At 44.7% G+C, this 23,834-nt stretch overlaps 1 protein-coding gene across 1 annotated transcript; it reads left to right on the forward strand.

Annotated features, from left to right (window-relative positions):
- Nucleotides 1-518: 518 nt before the first annotated feature.
- On the forward strand, nt 519-13,135 carry COQ2 (coenzyme Q2, polyprenyltransferase). The gene is made up of 7 exons (XM_070758093.1): nt 519-808; nt 3,385-3,551; nt 6,644-6,765; nt 7,439-7,524; nt 10,821-10,954; nt 12,065-12,253; nt 12,659-13,135. Exons 1-7 carry the CDS (start codon nt 547-549, stop codon nt 12,806-12,808), a joined length of 1,110 nt encoding a protein of 369 aa, XP_070614194.1. The 5' UTR covers nt 519-546; the 3' UTR covers nt 12,809-13,135.
- The last annotated feature ends 10,699 nt before the right edge of the window (nt 13,136-23,834 follow it).

Here is a 23,834-nt window from a genome sequence, read left to right on the forward strand (position 1 = left end):
CTGTAACAAAGCTTCAACAGGACCCAAAATAGCCCTTCGAAGTTCCCCCGTGAATAACCTCTGGTGGAAATATACAATAGCCTTTATTTTTAATGGGGAAATAACCCTGGTTTCCACCTACTGTCAGTGACATTCTGCTCTTTCATAACAAGCGTTATGTCAAGGTTCCAAATAGCATCCGAGAATTAAATCGGAGTCAGAAGCTGTGTCCTTCCCCAAAGCCCCGATCCCCATTCATAGAGCCATGGCAGCGCATCTTGGAGAAACCCGAATCCTGTGAATTTCTCCACCCAGTTCAAAGTTCCCCACGCGGTCCCCTCTGGTTCTCCCAACGTGACCGATCGCCCCACCAACGTCCGGGCAGGTGCTGAACCAAGGCTGACCTTGAGCATACAGAGGGATATATGAGTACCGCTTTGTTTAACCCAGGCCTGTTATACGGAGCAGCGGAATGGCAAGGCGGGACTTTCCTTTTTCGCGCTTCCGATTGGCTCTTGGAGGAGGAAACGAAGCCCCCCCCGCTCCCGGTGACGTCACGGGGCCGCGATGGGGCTGGCGCGCCTGGTGCTGGGGGCCGCGGGGCCGCTCTGCCGCTGGCGAGTCGTCCGGGGAAGGGCGGGTCCGTGCTGCCCCTCGGCCGCTCTCGGGACGCTGCCGGGCCCCTCGTGGAGCAGCGGGGAGGCGCCGCGTGGTGCGGGCCCCAGGAGCCGCCTGGCCGGGACGCTCTCGTCGGCGGCTGCGGCTGTGGAGGCGGCGCCACTCTGGCTGAGGCCCTACCTGCGCCTGGCGCGGCTGGACAGGCCCGTCGGTGAGCGCGGCCGCCTCGCCCTCCCGAGCCCAGAGGGGGGGCAGGAGAGGGAGGGAGGGAAGGGGGGGACTGGGAGGGTCACAGGGGCCATGAAGAGAGAATATAGAATATTAGAGAATAGAATAGAAATCTTTATTGGCCAAGTGTGAGTGGACACACAAAGAATTTGTCTTTGGTGCAGATGCACTCGGTGTCCATAAAAGAAAAAGAGACATTGGTCAAGAATCTTGATTGTCACAGGGAACAAACAATATTACTTTAAATAGTAAGGATACAAGCAACAAGTGACAGTCATAAGTGGGAGGAGACGGGTGGTGGGAACAAGGAGACAATGGTCAATGCAGCCTTGGTGAATAGTTTGACAGTGTTGAGGGAATCGTTTGTTTAGCAGAGTGAGGACGTTTGGGAAAAGACTGTCCTTGTACCTAGTTGTCTTGGTGTGCGGTGCTCTATAGCGTTGTTTTGAGAGTGGGAGTTGATACAGTTTGTGTCCAGGATGCGAGGGGTCAGTCAGTATTTTCCCCGCCCTCTTTTTGACCCGTGCAGTCTACAGGTCCTCAATGGAAAGCAGGTTGGCAGCCATTGTTTTGTTCTGCAGTTGTGATTCTGCTCTGAAGTCAGTGTCGGTCCTATTGGGTTAGAGAGAACCGAACCAGACCGTGATGGAGGTGCAGATGACCGACTCAATGATTTCTCTGTAGAACTGGACCAGCAGCTCCTGGGGCAGTTTGAGCTCCCTGACTTGTGCTTTTTGGATGACGTTTTTGATGTTAGGCATCATCCACTTTGGATCTTGTGACATGGTCGAACCTATTGTTAAATCAGATTAGGCAACAGGAACAGTAGAAGTGACCAGCTCGCAGGTAGGAAAGTGACTACTGGCTAACGGCCAAAGCCGCGCCTTATATACCTTTGCTTGGCACGGGGAAAGCGGTGTGTTCCTCTTTTTAAAAACTTTCGCACCAAGGTTTCCCTTGGCTGCGTTTAAGCCAATCAGCGGTCGCCTTTATTTAAAGGTACAAACATAACACCTATAAATGTAAAATTTATGCTGCTAACATGTGTTAAGTGAGGGTGGCCCCATTTTACCTTCTTTCCTGCTACAGTTGTGAAGGGAATTGAGGCAGTTGTTAACATTATTCACCTGGGTGGGTGGGTGGGTGAGTGAGAGGGGGCCCTGCCCACTTGACTTCACTGAGCAGAAGATTCGACCATCATAAATAGGATGAACCGGTCACCAAGCATCGGAATTTTGGTGGTGTGATCGTGGGGAATGCTGTGGTGGTCATAAATTCCTACAGAGGAATCACTGAGTCGGTCATCTGCACCTCCATCACTGTCTGGTTCGGTTCTGAAACCCAACAAGACCGACACCGACTTCAGAGGAGAATCAGAACTGCAGAAAAAACACAATTGGTGCCAATCTGCCTTCTTCCATTGAGAACCTGTAGACTGCACGGGTCAAAAAGAGGGCGGGGAAAATATTGACTGACCCCTCGCATCCTGGACACAAACTGTTTCAACTCCCACCCTCAAATCTTTGCTACAGAGCCCTGCACAACAAGGCAACTAGACACAAGAACAGTTTTTTCCGGAACACCATCACTCTGCTAAACAAATCATTCCCTCAACACTGTCAAAGTATTTACTAAGTCTGCACTATTATTACTCCTAGTTTTTTCTCATCATCCCTATCATCCTTTTCCTCCCACTTAGGACTGTAACTTGTTGCTTGTATCCTTAAGTTTTTTATTAATGTTGATTGTTTCCTCATTGCCTATTGACCCCTCAGACAATCTAGTGTTTTCTCATCATTCCTTGTATGTTCACACTTGGCCAATAAAGAATTCGGTTCTGTTCTGTTCTATTCTATTCTCTATTCTATTGTATTCTATACTCTATTCCATTCCTATTCCTATTCTACTCTACTCTATCCCTCTCCCTCTCCTATTTTATGTATCTGATGCATCATTATGAAATATCTCTGAAAATGTAACTTGCAAGTGGATAGATGAAGCTTTTGATATTGAAAATATCTTTTTCAGTCTTTTGTTTTCGTATTTCCCTGGGGGTGATGTTGACCGCAGACCTATTACTGGAGTTGTATGATTTAATTTGACCTCCAGAGGGAGTAAAATGCTTTCACAAATACTCTAAATGTCAAACAATACGTGTACAGGCTGATCAATCCTGAACAATTTTCCAGGGCCTGCTGGCCTCTATTTCTCTTGCTCAGAGGTTACTCTTCCCAAGTGAAGCATCATTTGTGTCTCTGTTGTGTCTCAAAATAAGACTGGTGTAACATTTTTCTGCGTAGGAAAAAGGCAAATTAAAAAGAAAAATCAGAAAAGAATATTGAAAAATCAAACGAGCTTAAGACTTAAACCAGGGCTCCTCAAACTTGGCAACTTTAGGGCCTGTGGACTTCAACTCCCAGAATTCTCTGCACCATAGTTGCCAAGTTTGAAGGTCTCGGACTTAAACTAAGGAACGGATGATTTTTGCATGTGTCGGTTATAAATTCTGCCTCTCTCAATTTCTGTTCCTTCTCATATTTTATTTTTTTAAAATTTCAGGGACTTGGCTGCTGTATCTTCCCTGTACCTGGAGCATATCCTTGGCGGCAGAGCCAGGTTGTTGGCCCTCCTGGAATCTCCTGTTCCTGTTTGGTGCTGGCTCAGTTCTGATGCGTGGGGCTGGCTGCATTATAAATGACATGTGGGACGTGGACTTTGACAAAAAGGTAGAAAAGAGTCGGAGCTAATTAAATAAATGGTCATTATAAGGAACATGAGTTCCCGTCCTTCCTCTCTCCCACTTTCCCTCTCTAGGAATTCTCAGAGAGAGACAGAGAGAGAGAGAGTCCAGTTCAGTGATGGCCAATCTTTTCTTCCTCGGCTGCCAAAAGAGCGTGTGGCCGTACTATCACCCAAGCACCAGTGTCCACACCCGTAATTCAGTGCCTAGGGAGGGCGAAAACAGCTTCCCCCAACCGCCCAGAGGCCCCCCGGAGGCCGGAAACAGCCTGTTTCCCAACTTCTGGTGGGCCCAGCAGGGTCATGTTTTGCCCTCCCCAGACTCCAAAGGCTTCCCTGGAGCCGGAAGAGGATTAAAAACGCCCTCCCCCACCCCCCCGGAGGCTCTCTGGAAGCCAAAAACGCCAGGGGGATCTTGAGCAGAAAGAGAAGGCCAGACCCTCCCTTTCCCCTGACCCCCAACAAATGGGACCTGGGGAAACCTTGCCTGTCTCAACCAACATAGAGGCGGCACTTGGACATCCGTTTCAATCACCACCTATGATGTACTTGGCATCCATGAATCTGTCTCATCCTGCCTTGAAGCTCTCCAGGCTGACAGCTGTCACGACCTCTTCTGGAAGGGAATTCCATCAACCAAGGACCCTCTGGGGGAAGAAATATTTCCTTTTATTTGTCCTCCCCTTACCTGTGAGCTTTAGGGAGGGCCCCCTCGTTCTAGTATTGTGCGATAGAGAAAATAATTTTTCTCCATCCACCTTTTCCATCCCATGCATGGTTTTATACCCTTCGATCAAGTCCCCTCTTTAAACGCCGTCTTTCAAGGCTGAAGAGACCAAGGCCTTGCAACCTTGCAACTTGCTCCCAACCTTTAAATATCTGAAGTGAAGCAACAGGTCTGTTCTAAAATGCTCCTTCCAGATCAATATTCCTATTCTTGGAATACAATAATCCAAGGTGGAAATTCTCAAACAGCCACAAGTGTTTACGCGCTCTGTGTTTCCAAGCAATTAGTGTGAATGCATGTTCCCTGTGTATCTCTGGACACCCATAATCACCCTGACTCAATAGATAATTTGTTTATTTCACTTCTGGTGGTTATTGTCTTTAGGAGAAACTGTATAAGCTTATTTAACCATGGTTTGCTGTGGTTTATTCAATTAACCATAGTTAAAGAAAGCTCATATAATTTCTCCTCAAGATATCTGAAAGCGTATTTGAAGTTTTAAGTGATGTTAGAAAATCATATTATAATCGTATAATCATCATTATTATATTATAAAGGCACAGGCATTCTTCCTATCATATTGGCTCATCTAAACTGGTGAAAAGAAGCCAAGTTGAAAAACCATGATTTATTGTTCTCTCTGGGTTTGGGCATCATGCAAATTGCAACTTTTCCGAACAACAAAATATATTTGGCATTGGACCAGATTACTTGCGGGACCTGCCACATCAGATGAATCCCAGTGATCGATCCGGTCCCACAGAGTCAGCCTTCTCCGGGTCCCGTCAACCAGACAATGGCGTTTGGTGAGACCTAGGGGAAGAGTCTTCTCTGTGGTGGCTCCGGCCCTCTGGAATCAGCTCTCCCAGTAGATTTGTACTGGCCTCACCCTCCTCGCCTTCCGCAAGAGTTTCAAGACTCATCTGTGCCGTCAGGCTGGGGCCAATTAGACCAGAACCCCAACAAATGATTGTATGATTGCTGTATGAATGGGTGTGACTGGTTTTTAATTAGGGATTTTTACCTGCTTTGTAATTTTAATTTATTTGGATTGATTTTATTGTAATTTACTGGTTTTTCCTATATGTTGTAAGACGCCCCGGGGATGAAAAAGGTGTACATGGAAACAGAAGCGTGTTCCATAGAATATTTGATGCCTCTTTGCAAAAACACATTTCAACCTTTTGCTCACAATACAATGTTTATGTTTATGTGCTTTGGCGTATCTGATGTGCAAGCATGCCTTGTATTATGCACAAACCACATCAGACTAGGATCGCTCAGCTAACCCTGCTTTCAAATATCCTAGTACTGTACGGAATATTTAAATAGTCCACTTCCTGAAGAGGTGGAAATGCCCTACATTCAAAATCCAGAAAATAAAAAAATTACCATAAATACCAAGGGCCCTGTAGGTGCCACAATATACATCAGAAATTGGGGTTGGCTTATCTGCACGTCTACACAATAATACTTGAAATCCATATGTGCTAGTATACAAACAGAACCACAGATAAGCCAATCCTTGAATTTTAAACCAAAATACCATTAAAAAATGTATAATTGCAAACCGGTTCTGAAAATGAAAGCATGCTAGTTTTCAAAAGTCGGCTTATCTGGAGGTGGCACATTTTTCACAATATTTTCGTTGAACATTTGAATTTGCTTGAGACTTTTTTATGGATGGGCTTGTAGGGAGTATATACTGTACCCATGGTCTACAGCAGTGGTGGTGAACCTATGGCATGGGGGCCACAGGTGGCACACGGAGCCACATCTGCTGGTACTTGAGCTGTTGCCCTGGCTCAGCTCCAGCGTGCATGTGTGTGCCAGCCAGCTGGTTTCTGGCTTGCACAGAGGCTCCGGGAGGGTGTTTTTGGCTTCCAGTGGGTCTACGGAAGGATAAGGGAGGGGGATTTTACCCTTCCCCGGCTCCAGGGAAGGGAGGGCGAAACACGAGCCTGCTGGGCCCACCAGAAGTTGGGAAACAGGCCATTTTTGGCCTCCAGAGGAGTAGGGGGAGCTGTTTTCGCCCTCCCCAGGCATTGAACTATGCGTGTGGGCACTTGCGCATGCACAGAGGAGCACACTTGCACTCTTATGGCACCCGAGGGAATGAATGGTAGACCATTCCCTGGTCTACCGAATGAATGAATGGATCCCGCAACTGGTACATACTGTATGTGTGGTCAGTGATTGAATGCAGCAGTGGAGGGTCGCTCCCAGTTTGGCCCAGTTCTTAGAACCGGACACCAACCCGGAACGCTTCTGCGCATGCGTAGAACTGGTGGCAAAGGGTCTTAGACCCCTCCAGTGCAGTGCAGCCTTCGAAATAATTGTTTGCATTTTTAGGTGGTGAGAACCGCAAACCGGCCCCTGGCAGCGGGAGAGCTGACCCATGTTCAAGCCCTGGTGTTCCTGGGTACGCAGCTGAGCTTGGCTTTGGGTGTCCTGCTGTGTTTGAATTATTACAGGTGAGTGCGTTGAAGAAAAGTGGTGGCCTAGGCCAGTTATGACCATTGGGGGCCTTCTTAATTGTGTGTTGTCCCCGTTTAACGTGTCTGAAAACATGAGTTCTAGAAACCAAAATCCCTTTATCCTTTTAGGGCCTTAGTTAAGGAATTCCAGGGGGAGGCAAGACTGGCTACATCTTGGTCATCATGAATAGATGAGCAGAGTTTTGGGGTTGGTTGCCCTAAAGTGTCTGCGAAGTATATTTCATACATTCTTCCCTGTTGCAAAATCTGTCCTTCCCCCCCTACCTTTTAGAGCAGTGGTCCTCAGCCTGTCTAATGTCGCCAGCCCTTAATAGAGTTCCTCATGTGGTGGTGACCCCCAACCATAAGCCTAGCGCCGATTCTCCCCACAGAGCTTTAAGCTGATTGGCAGGGAGGTCAGAGGGACAGCCCCACTGTAAACGGCTGATTGGTCGGATTGTAAAAATAGGTCCCAAAGTGCCAGAATAGAAGCTTTAGTTCCTAACACCATGGAGAACTTGTCTTTCCCCATGAAGGTCTTAGGTGACCCCTGTGAAACGGTCATTTGACCCCCAAAGGGGCCCCGACCCCCAGGCTGAGAGCCACTGCTTTAGAGGCTACTTGGAGAAAACCGTGATTTGTCATTTAATGCTTCCGATTTTTCCCCCAGCATAATTTTGGGTGCTTCTTCTTTGTTTCTGGTGGTGACGTATCCACTAATGAAGAGAATAACCTACTGGCCGCAGTTTTACTTAGGTGAGTTCAGCCACTTCCATTCCATACGAATGGGCAGCTTCCCTTGACCCAAGGTGAATTTAATTAGCAGGAGAAGCAATTTGACGCCCTTCCCTCCCCTCCGGAGGAGTTAAAACGTTTTATTCTCAGGCTGTAGCTGCTTCCAAAGCGTTTTACCTTATAGTAGAAAAGGCCAGTCTTGTCCAGTGCGAGAGTGTCAAACACCAGGCCCACTGGCCACCTCTGGCCCCTAAGGAAGGCTTGGGTCTGGCCCAGGGAAACAGCCAAGGAGCAGCCTGCGGTGCCTCGACCAGTCCAAATGGCCGAGCGCACAGCCCTCTCGGGTTCCGTTTTCACTGGCAGGACATTCGGGCCACCACAGGCAGCCCCTGCCCCTGCAGTCCCCCAAGGTTAAACCCCACCCTGATGTGGCCCTCAATGAAATGGTTAAGGCACCGGGCTAGAAGCCAGGGCACAGGGAATTCTAATTCACTTGAGGCATGAAAAGTGTCTGGGTAGATCTATTTCGGCCTTGTTCTGGCCTCATCAGCTAGCCATACCCTCACTGGGACTTGGGGGGAAAAACCTCTCTCTCTCTCTCTCTCTCTCTCTCTCTCTCTCTCTATCTATCTATCTAGTGCATCTATCTATCCACACACACACACACACACACACACACACACACACACATACCTACATACCTACATGTTGTTTTGGTGAAGATAGGAGGAAAAGAAGGACTGTGTGTGTTCGCTGCTTTGACTTGTTTTTTAAAAATAGTAAAGTTGGGATAAAAATCTAATAAATAAAAACTGTGGGCTGTGCCTTGGATTCATAGGACACGTTTTGCAGAGAGCATTTGCAGTAGAGTAGAGGGTAGGGGGAAATAGAGCAGAGCAGAGTTGGAAGGGACCCTGGAGGTCTTCTAGTCCAACCCCCTGCTTAGGCAGGAAACCCTGCACCCCTTCAGACAATTGCTCATCCGATCTCTTCTTTAAAACTTCCAATGTTGGAACATTTACAACTTCTGGAGGCAAGTTGTTCCACTGTCTAACCATCAGGAAATGTCTCCTTAGTTCTGAGTTGCTTCTCTCCTTGTTTAGTCTCCACCCATTGCTTCGTGTCCTGCCCTCAGGGGCTTTGGAGAACAGACTGACTCCCTCTTCTCTGGGGCAGCCCCTGAGATACTGGAAGGCTGCTCTCCTGTCCCCCCTGGCCCTTCTGTCCATCAGACTAGCCAGGCCCAGTTCCAGCCACTATGTTTTAGCCTCCGGTCCCTTAAAGGAATGAGACCTGTCTCTTTGAATTAGAATTTAGCATTTACACTTTATATGCAGCTTAAGTTGTTGGGGCAACTGTGGACTCCCAGAATTTAGGCAGCTGCTTCCAAACTGCTCCCCTGCTGATCTCTTCCTAGTAGTGGACGGGAGAACGGACGTCGGCTGCCTGTCTTCTTCATTCTATGCTGACAAGAACCCAACTCTGTAATTCCCATAATGAATTTCCTGTTGGTGACTAAAATATTGGCCAAGTTTGAGAAATAGGCTTCAAATCCTATTTTCCCAGACCTGAGGGGAGAGAGAAAATTGGCACAGTTGTCTTCCACTTGGGGGGTCTAAACTTGAGTAGGCAACCACAACTCTGCTAGTACAGCACAATGGCTATAGTGTGTGTGTGTGTGTGTTATTTTGATGCCTCTGGTTTCCACTCAGCAGTGAAGATTTAGCTTAGAACAACGTCGCCTTAAACATGACCTAAGCACAGCCCATAAAAATCATCTGCTACAACGTCCTTCCTGTCAACGACTACTCCAGCTTCAACCACAACAACACACGAGCACACAACAGATACACACTCAAAGTAAACCGCTCCAAACTCGACTGCAGGAAATACGACTTTGGTAACCGAGTAGTTGATGCCTGGAACTCACAACCTGACCCTGTAGTACCATCACTTGACCCCCTGACCTCTTCTTCCCTTCTCGCCGAGCGTCTGGTGTAAGAGACGTTGGAATGAAAACAGTTCCCCATGAGTCACAGGCCGAGCGACGGGAGGCTCAGGACTTTGTGCATTGGAAACGGCTTCCTCATGAAGTTAGACTGACTCATTTCCCTCAAACATGACGAAAGGAAAGGAGGGGCCCTTCCCTAAAAATGCATATTCATGTACATTCGTAATGTCTCATTCATCAGTTAGGCAACTAGTAGAAGGGCCTGGAATAATGGAGAACTTTGCTTCTTGGCTTTCTCTAAAAAATACAGAATACGCAAGAGCCTCGTCTTATTTATGGGCCCACGAGACCTCAGTTTGCCACTGGAATTGAGCCCAGAATTACAGCCATCAGCAGCGGGAGGCTACTAGCCCCAGTGCTGAGGGCTTGCAGGGCCAGCTAAGTGCTTGCACCTGTGGAGGTAGCAACATTACGCACAGAGCCACAGGTGCGCCTGTGTTCCGGCATGTGCAGAAGCAAAAAAACCCCTCGCTGAAATGCAGGCGCACTTGCAGCTCCGTGCGCGATGCTGCGACCTCCACAGGTGCAGAAGCAAAGTTGCACTGGCCCTGCAGTGAGCGCAGTTTCGCCCTCCAGCTAGTATCCCACTGCTGGTCATAAGCCAGGCCAGTCTTGAAGTGGTCTACATATGAGCAGACCCAATTTTGTGACCTTTTGTTGTTGTTGCCATAGTTGTGTTGCAGAACTGTGGTCCTTAGTGAGCATTGCTTGCCAGGAATTGAAGGAAACGTCCTGACAAAAAACCCCTGGGCTTGATCTGCGGATGCAGCCGGAGTGGAGAAAATATTTATTTTTAATCGTTATTCACTTATTTATATTTTGCCTTTATTAGTTCTTACAAATACCTCAAGGCAGTGAACATAGACACTTCTCTTTTCTCCACAACAACAACCCTGTGGGCTGGGCTGAGAGAGAGAGAGAGAGAGAGAGGCCTCCCAGCTGGCTTTCCTGGTCAAGATGAGATTTGAACTCATGGTTTCTTGCTTTCAAGTTTGGTGTCTTAATCATGAGACCAGATCTGTCTGTCCGGCAGATCCAATCCACCCACACCGACCTCCGGAGCCCCTAAAAAGTCCTAACGGATCCCCAGTCCCAATCGTAGCGGGTGGGGCCCATGAGTGATGCCAGGCTAGGAGGAGACTCTATGGTGGGGGAACCAGACTTCCGGTCAGCTGCAGAATTGAACAGGGGGGTTGGGGGGGGGCCTTCCGGTTAGGACCTCCGTGGCTCTTTGAGTGTGTAAGGTGGCCGCCCGCTGTTTTAGCCAATGGTGACGAGGACTTGTTCTCCTCCTTATTCCTTTTAGGCTTGGTCTTCAATTGGGGAGCCTTACTCGGCTGGTCAGCGGTCCACGGCTCTTGCAACTGGTCTGTTTGCCTGCCCCTGTACTTCTCCAGCATCTGTTGGACTTTGCTTTACGATACTATTTACGCCCATCAGGTGACTCCCCCCCCCCCTTTGTTAATCATAAAAGAGGGTTGAGATGGGAGAGTGCGGGTCAATTGGGTTGCTATGGAAATCTCACTCCCGTGGAAACTGGAGACGCCGGCATTTGAATGGCCCACAATGCGCGGTTGCAGCTGCCTGTGTTTTGGTTCTCACTTCATGCCAGGAACCTGGTTGGTAGTCAAGGGCTCCACCTGGACACTGGGTGGACTTTGGGGTGTGTCAGGTACAGGTGAGTCTTTGCACCGACAGAACTTAACAGAGGGAACGTTCATGGTGGCGTTTTCAGCACCACTGCAGCTCAGCTTAAAAAGAACAGCGAACAGACTTCTGAAAGCTCTGTCTGTCTATTTGTCTGTCTGTCCATCATCTATCTATCTATCTATCTATCTATCTATCTATCTATCTATCATCTGTCTGTCTGTCTGTCTGTCTGTCTGTCTATCTATCTATCTATCTATCTATCTATCATCTGTCTGTCTGTCCGTCCATCATCTATCTATCTATCTATCTATCTATCTATCTATCTATCTATCTATCTATCTATCATCTGTCTGTCTGTCCGTCCATCATCTATCTATCTATCTATCTATCTATCTATCTATCTATCTATCTATCTATCTATCTATCATCTATCTATCACCTGTCTGTCTGTCTGTCTGTCTGTCTGTCTGTCTATCTATCTATCTATCTATCTATCTATCTATCTATCTATCTATCTATCTATCTTAAACAACACAACATAACTCCAAGTCAATCAAACTTCTGTGAAATCAAACTGTCCCCTTAGGAAGCAACACTGATTGACAGTCAGTTTCACATGTTGTCAGCACATTCCACTTGGTACAGAACCAAGGGTTCCATGAGAACATTTCATCCATTGGGGTCTAGGGTGGGTTGTTTGAGGGTTTGTTTTGTTGAGCAGTGTATTTTGCCTTTTAAAAATGATCATCCCCATCTCCTTCATGGCTGCACGTGGGTCGTGTGAAAGCCTTGGGGGCTGGTCTAGCACCTGTTCTTAGCCTCAAACTACTGTAAACTGCTTTTGTGGTTGGTGGTTTTGTTTTTTTTCCAAATTGACAACTTTCCCACTTTCTGTTTTAGGACAAAAGAGACGATCTTGCCGTGGGTGTGAAGTCTACAGCGCTCCTCTTTGGGGAAAAGACGAAATACTGGCTCTCGGGCTTCGGTTGCGCAATGCTTGGTGGGCTGACCCTGGCGGGGATCAATTGTGGTCAAACGTTCCCCTACTACGCAGCGCTGGCAACTGCGGCCGTCTGTTGGGGAAACCAGGTTAGATAAGTATAATGTCGGTTTGAAGCTTGTGCAGTGGGGGGGGGGGTTGATAGACGGGACCAGAGCGAAGGGCACGGTGGGAGGAAGGGGGGGAGAAGTCCATGGGGCTAGAAGGGGCCTTGGAGGTCCTTCTAATCCAGGGGCCTCCAGCCTTGGCAACGTTAAGACTTGTGGACTTCAAGTCCCCGAATTCTGGGAGTGGAAGTCTACATGTCTTAAAGTTGCCAAGGTTGGAGGTCCCTGTTCCACTCCAACCCCCTACTCAAGGCCGGAGTCCTTCTGCCTCCCCAGACTAAACCAAGCTGGTGTCATTCATTGTTGCCTGAGATGAAAGAGCCCTTGACAGATTCTGAAATTTGCCCAGGGGCAAGTGTTGACGAATCATTGTGGTCTCTTTTCCAGATATTCCGTTTGGACATTAACAACCCTAAAGACTGCTGGGACAAGTTCTCTTCAAACCGCAATCTGGGGATTTTACTTCTCGCAGGAATTGTTCTTGGAAACTTAAGGAAAGAGGAGGAAGAAGGGAGCAATGCTTTGAGCAGCAGCTAGCGAAGAAGGAAGGGATGATGTTTCACTAATAAAAACAAAGATGGGTCCTTTTTTTAAAAAAAATCTTCCCCTTTATATTTATCAGATATGGTGCTTTGTAAAAATTCTAGAATAGTGGCTATTAACGTATCTTATAAATGTTGAGACTAATTCTGCAGAGCTACATCTGAAGTTTTCCATGGTAAAATTACAAGATTGTGGGTGAATTTAAGGGGGGAAATATGTAAGGGGGAGGGGGGAATCAACCCTCCAGCACTAAAATAGTACTACTGTGTAGTCGAAACTATTTATAGAAGTGTAAACAATAAAATGACTGGTTTTATAGCATTGTCACTTACGTCATTTGAGAGTTCCGTATTCATATATCACTCATTTAAAATATATATATATATTGGATAAAAGGGACATTGTGAAATGATACTTCATGTTTAATTTATCAATCACCAACAGCCTGAATGTTCACAATTACTGTGTGTGTGCAAAAGTGATTATTTTAGTGGTTTTAGTTTCATCCAAATAATTTTTCAAAACCTGTACAGGTTTAAAGCTATGAAAGCTATAAATGGAATGGAATAAGGAATCGGTCGTCTTTGTGGCAACCCTTGAGATATTGGAACCCTGCTATCATGTCTCCCCTGGTTCTTCTTTTCATTAAACTAATACCCAGTTCCTGCAACTCACATGCTGAATCATATGTTTGAGCCTCCAGTCCCCTGATCCTCTTTGTTGCTCTTCTCTGCCCTCTTTCCAGAGTCTCAACATCCTTTTTGCATTGTGGAGACCAAAACTGGATGCAAATATTCCAAGCGTGGCCTCACCAAGGCCTTATAAAGTGGTATTAACCCTTCGCGTGATCTTGATTCTCTCCCTCTCTTTATGTTTATCCCTCTGTCCTAATTCTGTCCGTCTACCCACTTCCCTTTTTCTTGGCTCAAGACTCCTAAACAGGATAGCTACATTTTGTTATGGACAGTGGCTTTTAAATATAGGTCGTCTGCAATTTACAGCTGTACAGGGAGTCCTTCCTTTACAACACTCCATTTAGTGACCATTCAAAATAACATCTTTGAAAAAAGTTACTTTACAATCATTTTTCACACTTGACAACCATTACAGCATCCCCAGGGTCAAGTCACCAAAATTCAAACAATTGGCATTGACTCGTATATGAAACTTGAAAAATGTGCTGGGATCATGTGATTATATTTTGGGACCCAAATCTGTGTCTTTTTAAATTTTTTAGTTTTCACTCTTCGATATGGGGGCTTGCTGGGATGACAGATGGCGAGGAATGCCCAGTGGGTCATGGCTGCCACAGGGCTACTAGCTGACCAGGGTCAAAATATTGAAATTGGTCATCATAATCAAACTTTTTAATATACAGTCTGTGGCTTTTTAAATATACAGCTATCTTTATAACCCTGGAGTAAGAGAGTCTCTGGTATTATTCTAAATTACTTGCTCCTGCTTTAGGGTTTAAATTAAAAGCTCAGAATTAAAAACCAGGAGCAACTGATTCCATTTTACCTTTAGCTTCTTGGTGAGAATCAAATTATAAACATATTTATAAACAAAACTTTTAAAAAACTTTTTGTAGTTTTATCCTCTTCTCGGGGCCATTTGAATACAATAAAACTATTGTCGATACTCCAGACATTCTTAATTTAGTATCTCAATAAATTTATTATAATCCCTAAATAATATACAACTGAATAAATTTTCAGCAATCCCACAAAGGAATAATCTGTGTGTTTTTTTCAAAGTAGAATTGCCTCTCCCTCCAGTCACAAAACTATGCAATCTAACAAGATTGCAGAATTATTCTTGGAAATAATACCTCCGCAGGGTGTGGGAGGCTTCCAAGAATAGCGCTGAGTTCATTTCTTATTAATTTCCCATTCCGGTTCCCCTCCACCAATGCTTTGTGGAGCTTGAGTGATGTCCCTGGTGAATAGGATGCCCTGCCTTGGACCCAGCTGACGCAGAGATGAACAATTGATGCTTGCTAATTTTGTCTTTCTGTGTGTGTTTCACATGGGTTGTTGGCCAAGCCTGGCTTTGAACCGATGAAGCAAGGGGTGAATTCCCTGTATATAGTTGACAGACTCACTATTTCTAAATAGATTGAGTAGTGAATTAGTTTAAGACTCTTTTGGCCTGTTTTGGCGGGAAATTAATCTTGGCATATGATATTAATCACCATTCAACTAGGGAAGATGTTATGTCTCCATCTGTCAGAATTTCCTTTGCGCCATTACATCTTGACTCCGTTGAGCAAACCCTGCGGAGACCCATTGTTCGTTCTACAAGAACAATAAAGCCTCCTCTCCCATGCCACTCAAAAGCTCCGGATCATTAATTAAGCAACTTGTCTGGAGATGCAACTTAGCAACGCTGACCCATATTTTTAAGTCACCTGTTGAGAACAATTATTTAGTCATTCCTTCATTCATTCACTCGCTCACTCACTTACTCACTCACCTCTTTCTTTCTTTCTTTCTGTCCTTCCCTCCCTCTCTCCCTCCCTCCTTTCTTTCTTTCTTTCTTTCTTTCTTTCGTAACTTATATGCCACCCAACTCCCAAAAGATTCTGGGCGGCATATAACAAAAAACCCAACATTGAAAACAATTTAAAATACTTTATTAAAACCCTAATAAAAACCATACTCACCTGCCAATATCACTTATCACATTCGATCAGTGGCCAACGGATCAACATATGGATTATATTTCTGCCAAATATAATCGGGTATTTCAGTCTAGTTTTATGTACTTTTACTCTTATTTGGGGGCATTTAAAAACTTACCAATCAGAGGTGGTATTCACTTTCCCTAGTGGTTTGTAAATGGGAGCATGCATGCTCACTTCGTTTATGTCTCTGCACATGTGTGCGGCCTTCTGCACATGCGCTTTGCTCTTGCACACATGCGCCCACCCTCAAAAACATGGCTAAAGAGGTCCGCATTGCATTGGCGCAGGTGGGCAAAGCCTTCACCCGAATTGTCCGAACCGGCGGAATTCCACCTCTTGTACCAATGTATACAGTTCAAAAAAGAACAAAGGGGAGATTAAAGACCCCACCCTGGATCTGAATGAATGAAATATTCTCATTCAATACTTTGCTTTGTACCAAGTTGAATGGGTGCAACTGCAGGTGAAATTGACTGTCAATCAGTGTTGCTTCCTAAGTGGACAGTTTGATTTCACAGAAGTTTGATTTACTCAGAGTTAATTGTGTTGTTTAAGTGTTCCCTTTATTTTTTTGAGCAGTTGAATTTATCAGATTAAATTATTTATTTTTTATTTATTAATTGGATTTATAAGCCGCCCCTCTCCATGGACTCAAGGCGGCTTACAACATATCAAAAAACAATATACAATGTAAATATTGAAAATCCAATTAATTTAACTAATTACTCTAAAAATCCTGGAATATTAAAAATCACTCAAACAACAGGCGTACATCCCACTCATTGGCCAGGGGGTGAAGGTCTCGTGGCCCCAAGCCTGACAGCATAGATGAGTTTTCATGGTCTTACGGAAGGCGAGAAGGGTGGGGGCAGTGCGGATCTCCAGGGGGAGCTGATTCCAGAGGGCCGGAGCCACCACAGAGAAGGCTCCTCCCCTAAGCCAGGGCAAGGACATTGTCTAGCTGACGGGACCTGCAGAAGGCGCTGGGACTCATACGGCAGGAGGTGGTCCCGCACTTTATCTGGCCCAATGCCATGTAGGGCTTCATAGGTCATAACCAACACTTTGAACTGCACCTGGAAACCAATTGGCAGCCAACGCAGTCCGCGAAGTGCTGGATTAAAATTAATTTAAAGTTAGATTTCCCTCCCCCAGCAGCAGAACTGCAGAATAAACGTCTCTAAATATAGGAGCACATTTTTGCTGGTGTGCAATCGCATACTGAGTGTGAGACTAACCCATTCTATTACTGTCGTTATGCAAGGGAGAGTCACCTCAACATCTAATTTACTATTTTGTCATGCAGGACTAATGACTGTTATTGTGCATTATCAGGTTAAGATCAATTAAAGTAACCATCAATTATCTCCTCCAAATATAAGCAGCACCCCATGATTTAGCATCACATCAAAGGGCTTTGGCCTTTTTTCATGCGCAGGTGACATATCGGTTAGCTTGTCTTTAGAGAAAGGAACTTCTCCTTGAGGGATAATACAGCAGAAAGGTATGTGCAAAAGGGTTTTTTTTCCCCAACTGGTCACTCAAAAAGCTCTAAATTTACTTGGGTAAATGGTAACCAGGCAATCTTTAACTAGTTCTAGATTATCTGATCTTTAATTAGCTCTAGACAAGGTTCAAGACTTTTTAAAATTGATAGGTTGATAATTATTAACATGCAATTCTGAATCAAACTATTTCAAGATATTTTACAATAATCTCAGGTTTAATGATAAGTAAACCATATTTAATGGGGTCTGTTTCCAGGCAGGACTTTCAGTCTTGGGCTTTGTATTGGCTAAGAATTATGGCCAATGCTTCAACTTTAGCAAAGACATTGCATTTGTTGCATTGAATCTTTAATCTTCTGTTTTCCAAATGGGCGTCAGAAGATTCATGCGCATGACTGTTTTTTATCTTTATGGGGTTTCGTTTTACAATGTTTTAGTTTAGAAATGTTCGACTTCTTTTATCTTTGTATCTATTTCATTGTATTTTTATCACTGTTGAAAGTCGCCCTGAGTCCTTTTTTCCCAAATATAGAAAGTGGATGAAATTATTTTATCTTAGTGATTTTGAATGATTGCTTATGTACGTGAAGATATCATGGAGACTATAAATTCAGCTGATATCCAATATCCAAATTCTGAAATTCCGCTACAGAAACAAGAAAGAATGTATATTTATATACAGTCATATTAAAAAGAAGTTTCTTATATATTGGGGGGAAATGTAGTAGAAGCCTTCAAAAAGGGTATTTTAGGGGGAGCTTCTCATGTATGGTTTAATGTCTCTGAACCCAAATTTTTTAAGTGCACTGTTTAGAGCGCTGTACAGAGTGTTGGTGAGACCCCACTTGGAATAATACTGTGTCCAGTTCTGGAGACCTCACCTACAAAAAGAGATATTGACAAAATTGAACTGGTCCAAAGACGGGCTACAAAAATGGTGGAAGGTCTTAAGCATAAAACGCATCAGGAAAGACTTAATGAACTCAATCTGTATAGTCTGGAGGACAGAAGGAAAAGGGGGGACATGATCGAAACATTTAAATATGTGAAAGGGTTCAATAAGGTTCAGGAGGGAAGTGTTTTTAATAGGAAAGTGAACAAAAGAACAAGGGGATACAATCTAAAGTTAGTTGGGGGAAAGATCAACAGCAACATGAGAAAATATTATTTGACTGAAAGAGTAGTGGATGCTTGGAACAAACTTCCCACAGATGTGGTTGGTCAATCCACAGTCACTGAATTGAAACCTGCCTGGGATAAACACAGATCCATCCTAAGATAAAATACAGGAAACAGCATAAGGGCAGACTAGATGGACCAGGGGGGCTTTTTCTGCCGTCAATCTTCTATATGTTTCTATGTTTCTAAAGCGGAATATCCTAGATTGAACGGGGTCTCGTTTAAAAGCTGGTAAACGTGCTTCAATTCCTTCAAGTTCTGCTCCCTGATCTGAAGCTGAGCCTTTAATCCTGCCGGTGAGGACAAGGGCACAGAGCGTAGGCAGAAATTGGGGCTTATCCACTTCAGTTTGAATCTCTAATAATAGCCAGCTCTTATGGAGGTTTCCCAGAGGACAAAGCGCAACGCAGCGCAGCCTCACCTGGGAATCGCGTTGAGCTTCCTGGCACCTAAAGAGTTGAGCAACCCTCGCGTGCTGCCTTTCTTGGGCTCCTTCCATAGAATTGTTTAATCCCGAGGGGAGCAGAGTTTTGCTGCCTGGAGGGGAGACACCCGAGGAGGTGCGCGAAGAGAGGAATTCCAAGCAGCAGCCACAGACGTTGGATTAATGGTGCAAAACCAGGGGTGGGCCCGACCCTGAACGGTGGGGGACGCGGTTCTGGTGGTGGCAAAGGAGCATGTAGCCTAGCTCCGGTGGCACCAGCGGGCGTGCATGTATGTGCACATGCAACCGGTGCCCCTCCCTCCCTGCCTTTTGCAAACTCCTTAAAACCCACCTTTGATTCCCCTGGGCCGTTCCGTTTTATGTGTGGTTTGTCTGGGACGCATGACTGTTTTTATATTAAGGGTTTTAACCTGTTTTTAATCATTGGATTTGTACTGTATGTTGTGGTTGTGAGCTGCTCTGCGTCTCCAGAGAGTGGCGGCAATCAAATCCAAGAAATAAATAAATAAGAATGAAATAAATAAAATTGTTGTCTGACTGGCGAGTTTTGTACGTAGGATGGTGGACATTTCCCTTCGTCCCTTGAAAAGAAAAGGAACAAAGTCATTAGCCAAAGAACCAGGCCAACAAAAGCAAGGTCTGCATTAAATCTCCATCAGCCATTGTCAGTGCACGGGTGTGGGGTGGATCTAGAAATGCAGAATCATAATTTCAATGCAAATGCATCATCCATGGGACACGGCCAGGAAGCGACTCCAGCTACTAAGTTGGTGGGACAGAAAGAGCAAATCGTATCTGCAGCTCAGGGTTGGACTCTTGGTCGTTCGCTTACAGATGTTCAATTCACCAACTAGGGTCGGCAACCTTATCAATGCTCAGTGCTAATCTTAAAGATTAGATCCGTCCTGATCGAGAAGAATTGAAAATAAATGCACTTTCTGAGAGAACAATTCTTTACACTTGATCCCAGCATTTTATTTATAATTTGATCTGGACCTTTAGTCCATATGTAACTTACATGATACTAGTAAGAGAGAAACATTAAGAGAGGGGACGGAAGGCGCACTGGTGCACTTATGCACGCCCCTCACTGACCTCTGAGGAATCAGGAGAGGTCAGCAATGGAGAGTCCAAGGGCAAAGGTTTGGGGGTTTCAGTCCTGAACTACGAACATTCTCCTTGACCCTTTCCTAACTCCATTTGCATCATGAGTAAGGGGGCAATCAAGAGATCCCATGGGTACTTTCCCCTTACACCAGAGTTTCATTATTTCAAGGTCGGTTGCTCTTCTCAAAGAAGATTTTAACGAGGTCAAAGCAGTGAAAAGCAGAATATCGTGGCAGCAGGAAAGGAAAAAAGTTTCTAGATAAATTATGCCGCCCCTCTCTGTAGACTCAGGGTTGTAAGTCTCGGGAAGGAAAAAAAGCGAAGCAAAAGAAACCAACAAAACTATTCCAGAAGCTTAATGAAATTCTGAAAATAAAAACAAAGAAACGTAAAGCAGGCACACAGCCCAGAGCTGTCAATCTGCTGTCAGAAAAGCAAACGTCCAGAATAATTTTTAAATGTTGTCAGCACTCAACAGTCTTGCCCTCAAGAAACCTTTTAGAAAAACATATTTAAAAGCAGTTTAGTACACATAGTTTTTCAATTTATGTAAATATTATAGTACATGATAATTCCATTTTTCCCAAGAGGAAAAAAATATATAGAATAGGTCTTGATCCCATCATTAAAATGTGATTCTCACTGTTTTTTCCCACTTTCACTGGGAAGGGAGAGTTTTTTTAAAAAAAATATTTATTTATTTATTTAGTTAGTTAATTAGTCAAAACATATACAATTATAGAAGGTATTGATATAAACATAAACAAAAAAAATAGAGATAAATGAGGACATTTATCTGTAGGGACAATAGGCACGTTGGTGCGCTTATGCAAGCCCTGTACCAGACCTCTTAGGAATTTATTTATTTATTCGATTTTTATTCCACCCTTCTCCTTAGACTCAGGGCAGTCTGCGGAGAGGGGTGGCATACAAATCTAATAAATTATTATTATTATTAATTATGATTGTGTGTGCGTGTGTTGTTGCGGCTGAAGCTGAAGTATTGATTGGCAGGTAGGATTGATACAGAGTTGATATTTTGACCATCAATGACTCAACAGGCAACTGTTAGATTTTAAAAAAAAATCTTACTCTTCATCTCTTCCTGCCAAGGAAAAAAGAATTTTACCTCCCTGTAGTAACATTTTAAAGTTTTGTACTGGACCCACAAGGTTCAGCATGATTACAGATTAGTCAAGAAGCTGCATTTTCTTGAATTGCTATAAAAGTTCAGTTCTAGATCATGATTAAAATGATGAAAGCATTTATGGGCAAAAACAGACTATTTAATTATTTCCTATTTTAAAAATAATTAAGGATCATACTAAGGTACTGGAGAAGGAAGGACAATAAAAAAAACTATCAAGTGCATAAACTTACTACCCCCCACTGTGTTGTCCCCACCAGGAGCAGCCCATTACTGGCGGGAATGGGGATTCTGCAGGATCCTCCCCACCAAGCCACGCCCACAAAACCTGTAGGGAAAACGTTTGAACGTCCCTCCTGTCCCGATTCGTGAGATTTCCAATAAAGCTGAGCACTTTTTCCACTGCCTGGAAGCCCACGGGTTCTTCCCAAGGAGCCTCTGCCCCTCAGCATAAACAGAAAAGCAGAAACTGGGAAGAAAATTAGGAACTCCGATGAAGAGGTTTTGCCTTTCTTCCTTAGCGGATGCTGCGACAGGGAGAACAGTTCAAAAAGTAGGTCAATAAAGTTCAAATCCTTCTAGCAACGGAGAAGACCAGAGCCTGCTTGATAATCGATAACCCCTCCCTCACGGGGAATCCTCTTCTATTCCTAAAGTCACGATAGGAAGAATGAATAGGGTGGATCTCCACATAGGTTAGGGGTGCAATTCTCTTTAGCCATCTGAGCCAACAACTCAAGCTGAGGGAGGTCCCAAAGACCTTGCAAAGACCAGGGGGAAAGAAGCAATTACATCAATAGAGGCCATGCAGTTAGATAACTATGGTAAGTTTACAACCCGTGGACTTCAACTCTCAGAATTTATTTATCTTGTTTATCTGTCTGTCTGTCTGTCTGTCTGTCTACATCCATCCATCCATCCACCTACCTACCTACCTACCTACCTACCCACCTACCCACCCACCCATCCATCCATCCATCCATCCATCCATCCATCCATCCATCTATCTATCTATCAATCATTTATTGGGCTTGTATGCCCAAGAATTCCTAAGCCAGAATGCCATACTGGGTAGTTTCCCACCCCAACTGAGACCAAACTGGGACGTGGCCAAGTCAAAGTCTTTCACCAACGACCAAGGTTCCAAAGGTTGAGCTATATAAATCATCAGATCAAATTATGATGAGATAGCATTTAAAGAAATCCTTCTGGAGTTCTTTGCAGCTTTCTTGTGATTTATCTCGAATGACGTGGTTTTATTTGAAAGTGTCTATGCTTGTCTTCTACGTGTGGAATGTCTACCGCACTCACTTCAGGTGGTGGCAGAAGGGGCATAGTCTTCAGTATACTTCCCCAGCTTGTAAATAAATCCCACACACATGAGAGAGTTTTGCAAATAACGGGGATCTGAGCCTTAAGACTGTAGGAAATGGCCAGCACTTTCAATTGGACCCAGAAGCCAACCAGCAGCTAGTACAACTTACACAACATTTGTGCTATTCTGCTACAGCTTCGAGCTGTGAAAAGACGTAATTTGCACCAGCTCTAACTTCCAAGCAGCCTTCAAGGGCAGCCCCACATAGAGCAAGTGATAGTAGTCCAATCCAAGATGATACCTGCATGGGTCCTTGTGGTCAGCATATCTTGCTCCAGGAAAGACTCCAGCCAAAATTGAGGGAAGGCCGAGTGATTCCAGAGAGGGTGTGCGGAGAATGAAGTAATGTCCAATTTGACTGCTTTTACAGGGATTTACAATTTTATGGTGGGAGGATTTTGTATGTTTTAGTTCCTGTTATTTTGTTTAACACTTGTGTGGCCTGTGATAATTGCATATGGCTTGGAATCTTGAAAGGAGACGGAGAGAGTCTGAGAGAGAGACACTGCTCTCTGGGAGAATATACAACATAGGATAAAAGAGTTGGAAGGGACCCTGGAGGTCTTCTAGTCAACCCCCTGCTCAGACAGGAGACACAATGCCATTTCAGACAAGTGGTTGTCCAATCTCTCCTTAGGAATTTCCAGTGCTGGGACATTCACAACTTCTGGAGGCAAGCTCTTCCAGGGATTAATTGTTCTGACTGTCAGGAAATTTCTCCTTCCTTCTAAGTTGCTTCTCTTCTTTGATTAGTTTCCACCCATTGCTTCTTGTCCTGCCCTCAGGGGCTTTGGAGAATAGGTTGACTCCCTCTTCTTTGTGGCAGCTCCTGAGATACTGGAAGGCTGCTCATCCAGCAAGAGTGATGGATAGTTGTCCAATCTCAGTGGAGTGGAATGGAATAATAGAATAGAATAGAATAGAATTCTATTAATAGAATTATATTATTGGCCAAGTTACAACTCTGTTTTGGGAACATTCCTTATCAGTTTTGCCGGTCGCTTTGAATTCTGCCATTCTTCGCTTTAATTTGTGGTTTTCAACAGGTTTCCTTGTACAATATACTATTATACTTCCCAACTCTGTTTCTGAGTATTAATTGGAATCCAATTGCAGGCTGGTTGTCAAGCCAGATGGAACAATCATGAAGCCAAATAAATTAAGGTGTCAGTTAAACACATGACACCCCAATAACGCTGATATGCGGCTTGAGTTTTTTCAGCGAAAACGTGCCGAGTGCTGCAATCATCCGAGGGGAGAGTTTGGGGCGTGCAAAATATTTACGTCTTCTGGGGGGCCAGGGGGGGCGACAGAAAATCATTGAGAAGCACCTGCTCTATGGTTAAGTGTAAATGTTGATTGCACACTGGAGGTGCCACCCATAAAGGTCTCAGAGGTCAATTCTGAGTCCCAAGAGGTCCAGCTGGTCCCCCCTATTCCAGCTACTAAGTTTATCCAGAAAACTTGGGTTGAAAGAGACTATATCATAAATGCCCGATTGCACTTGGGCAAATCTCTAATGGACATTTCCCTTTTCCACCCTAGGTTGGAGCCCCTCACCACCAGTGGTACC

This window comes from Erythrolamprus reginae, chromosome 7 (assembly GCF_031021105.1).
Source record: "Erythrolamprus reginae isolate rEryReg1 chromosome 7, rEryReg1.hap1, whole genome shotgun sequence".
Taxonomy (NCBI): Eukaryota; Metazoa; Chordata; class Lepidosauria; order Squamata; family Dipsadidae; genus Erythrolamprus; species Erythrolamprus reginae.

Excerpts from the sequence above, each read along its gene's own strand:
- COQ2 (XM_070758093.1), top strand. The coding sequence starts at position 547 with ATGGGGCTGGCGCGCCTGGTGCTGGGGGCCGCGGGGCCGCTCTGCCGC. Across the intron at positions 6,766-7,438 it reads CTGTGTTTGAATTATTACAG|CATAATTTTGGGTGCTTCTT; the intron begins GTGAGTGCGTTG and ends TTTTTCCCCCAG. Across the intron at positions 12,254-12,658 it reads CCGTCTGTTGGGGAAACCAG|ATATTCCGTTTGGACATTAA; the intron begins GTTAGATAAGTA and ends TCTCTTTTCCAG.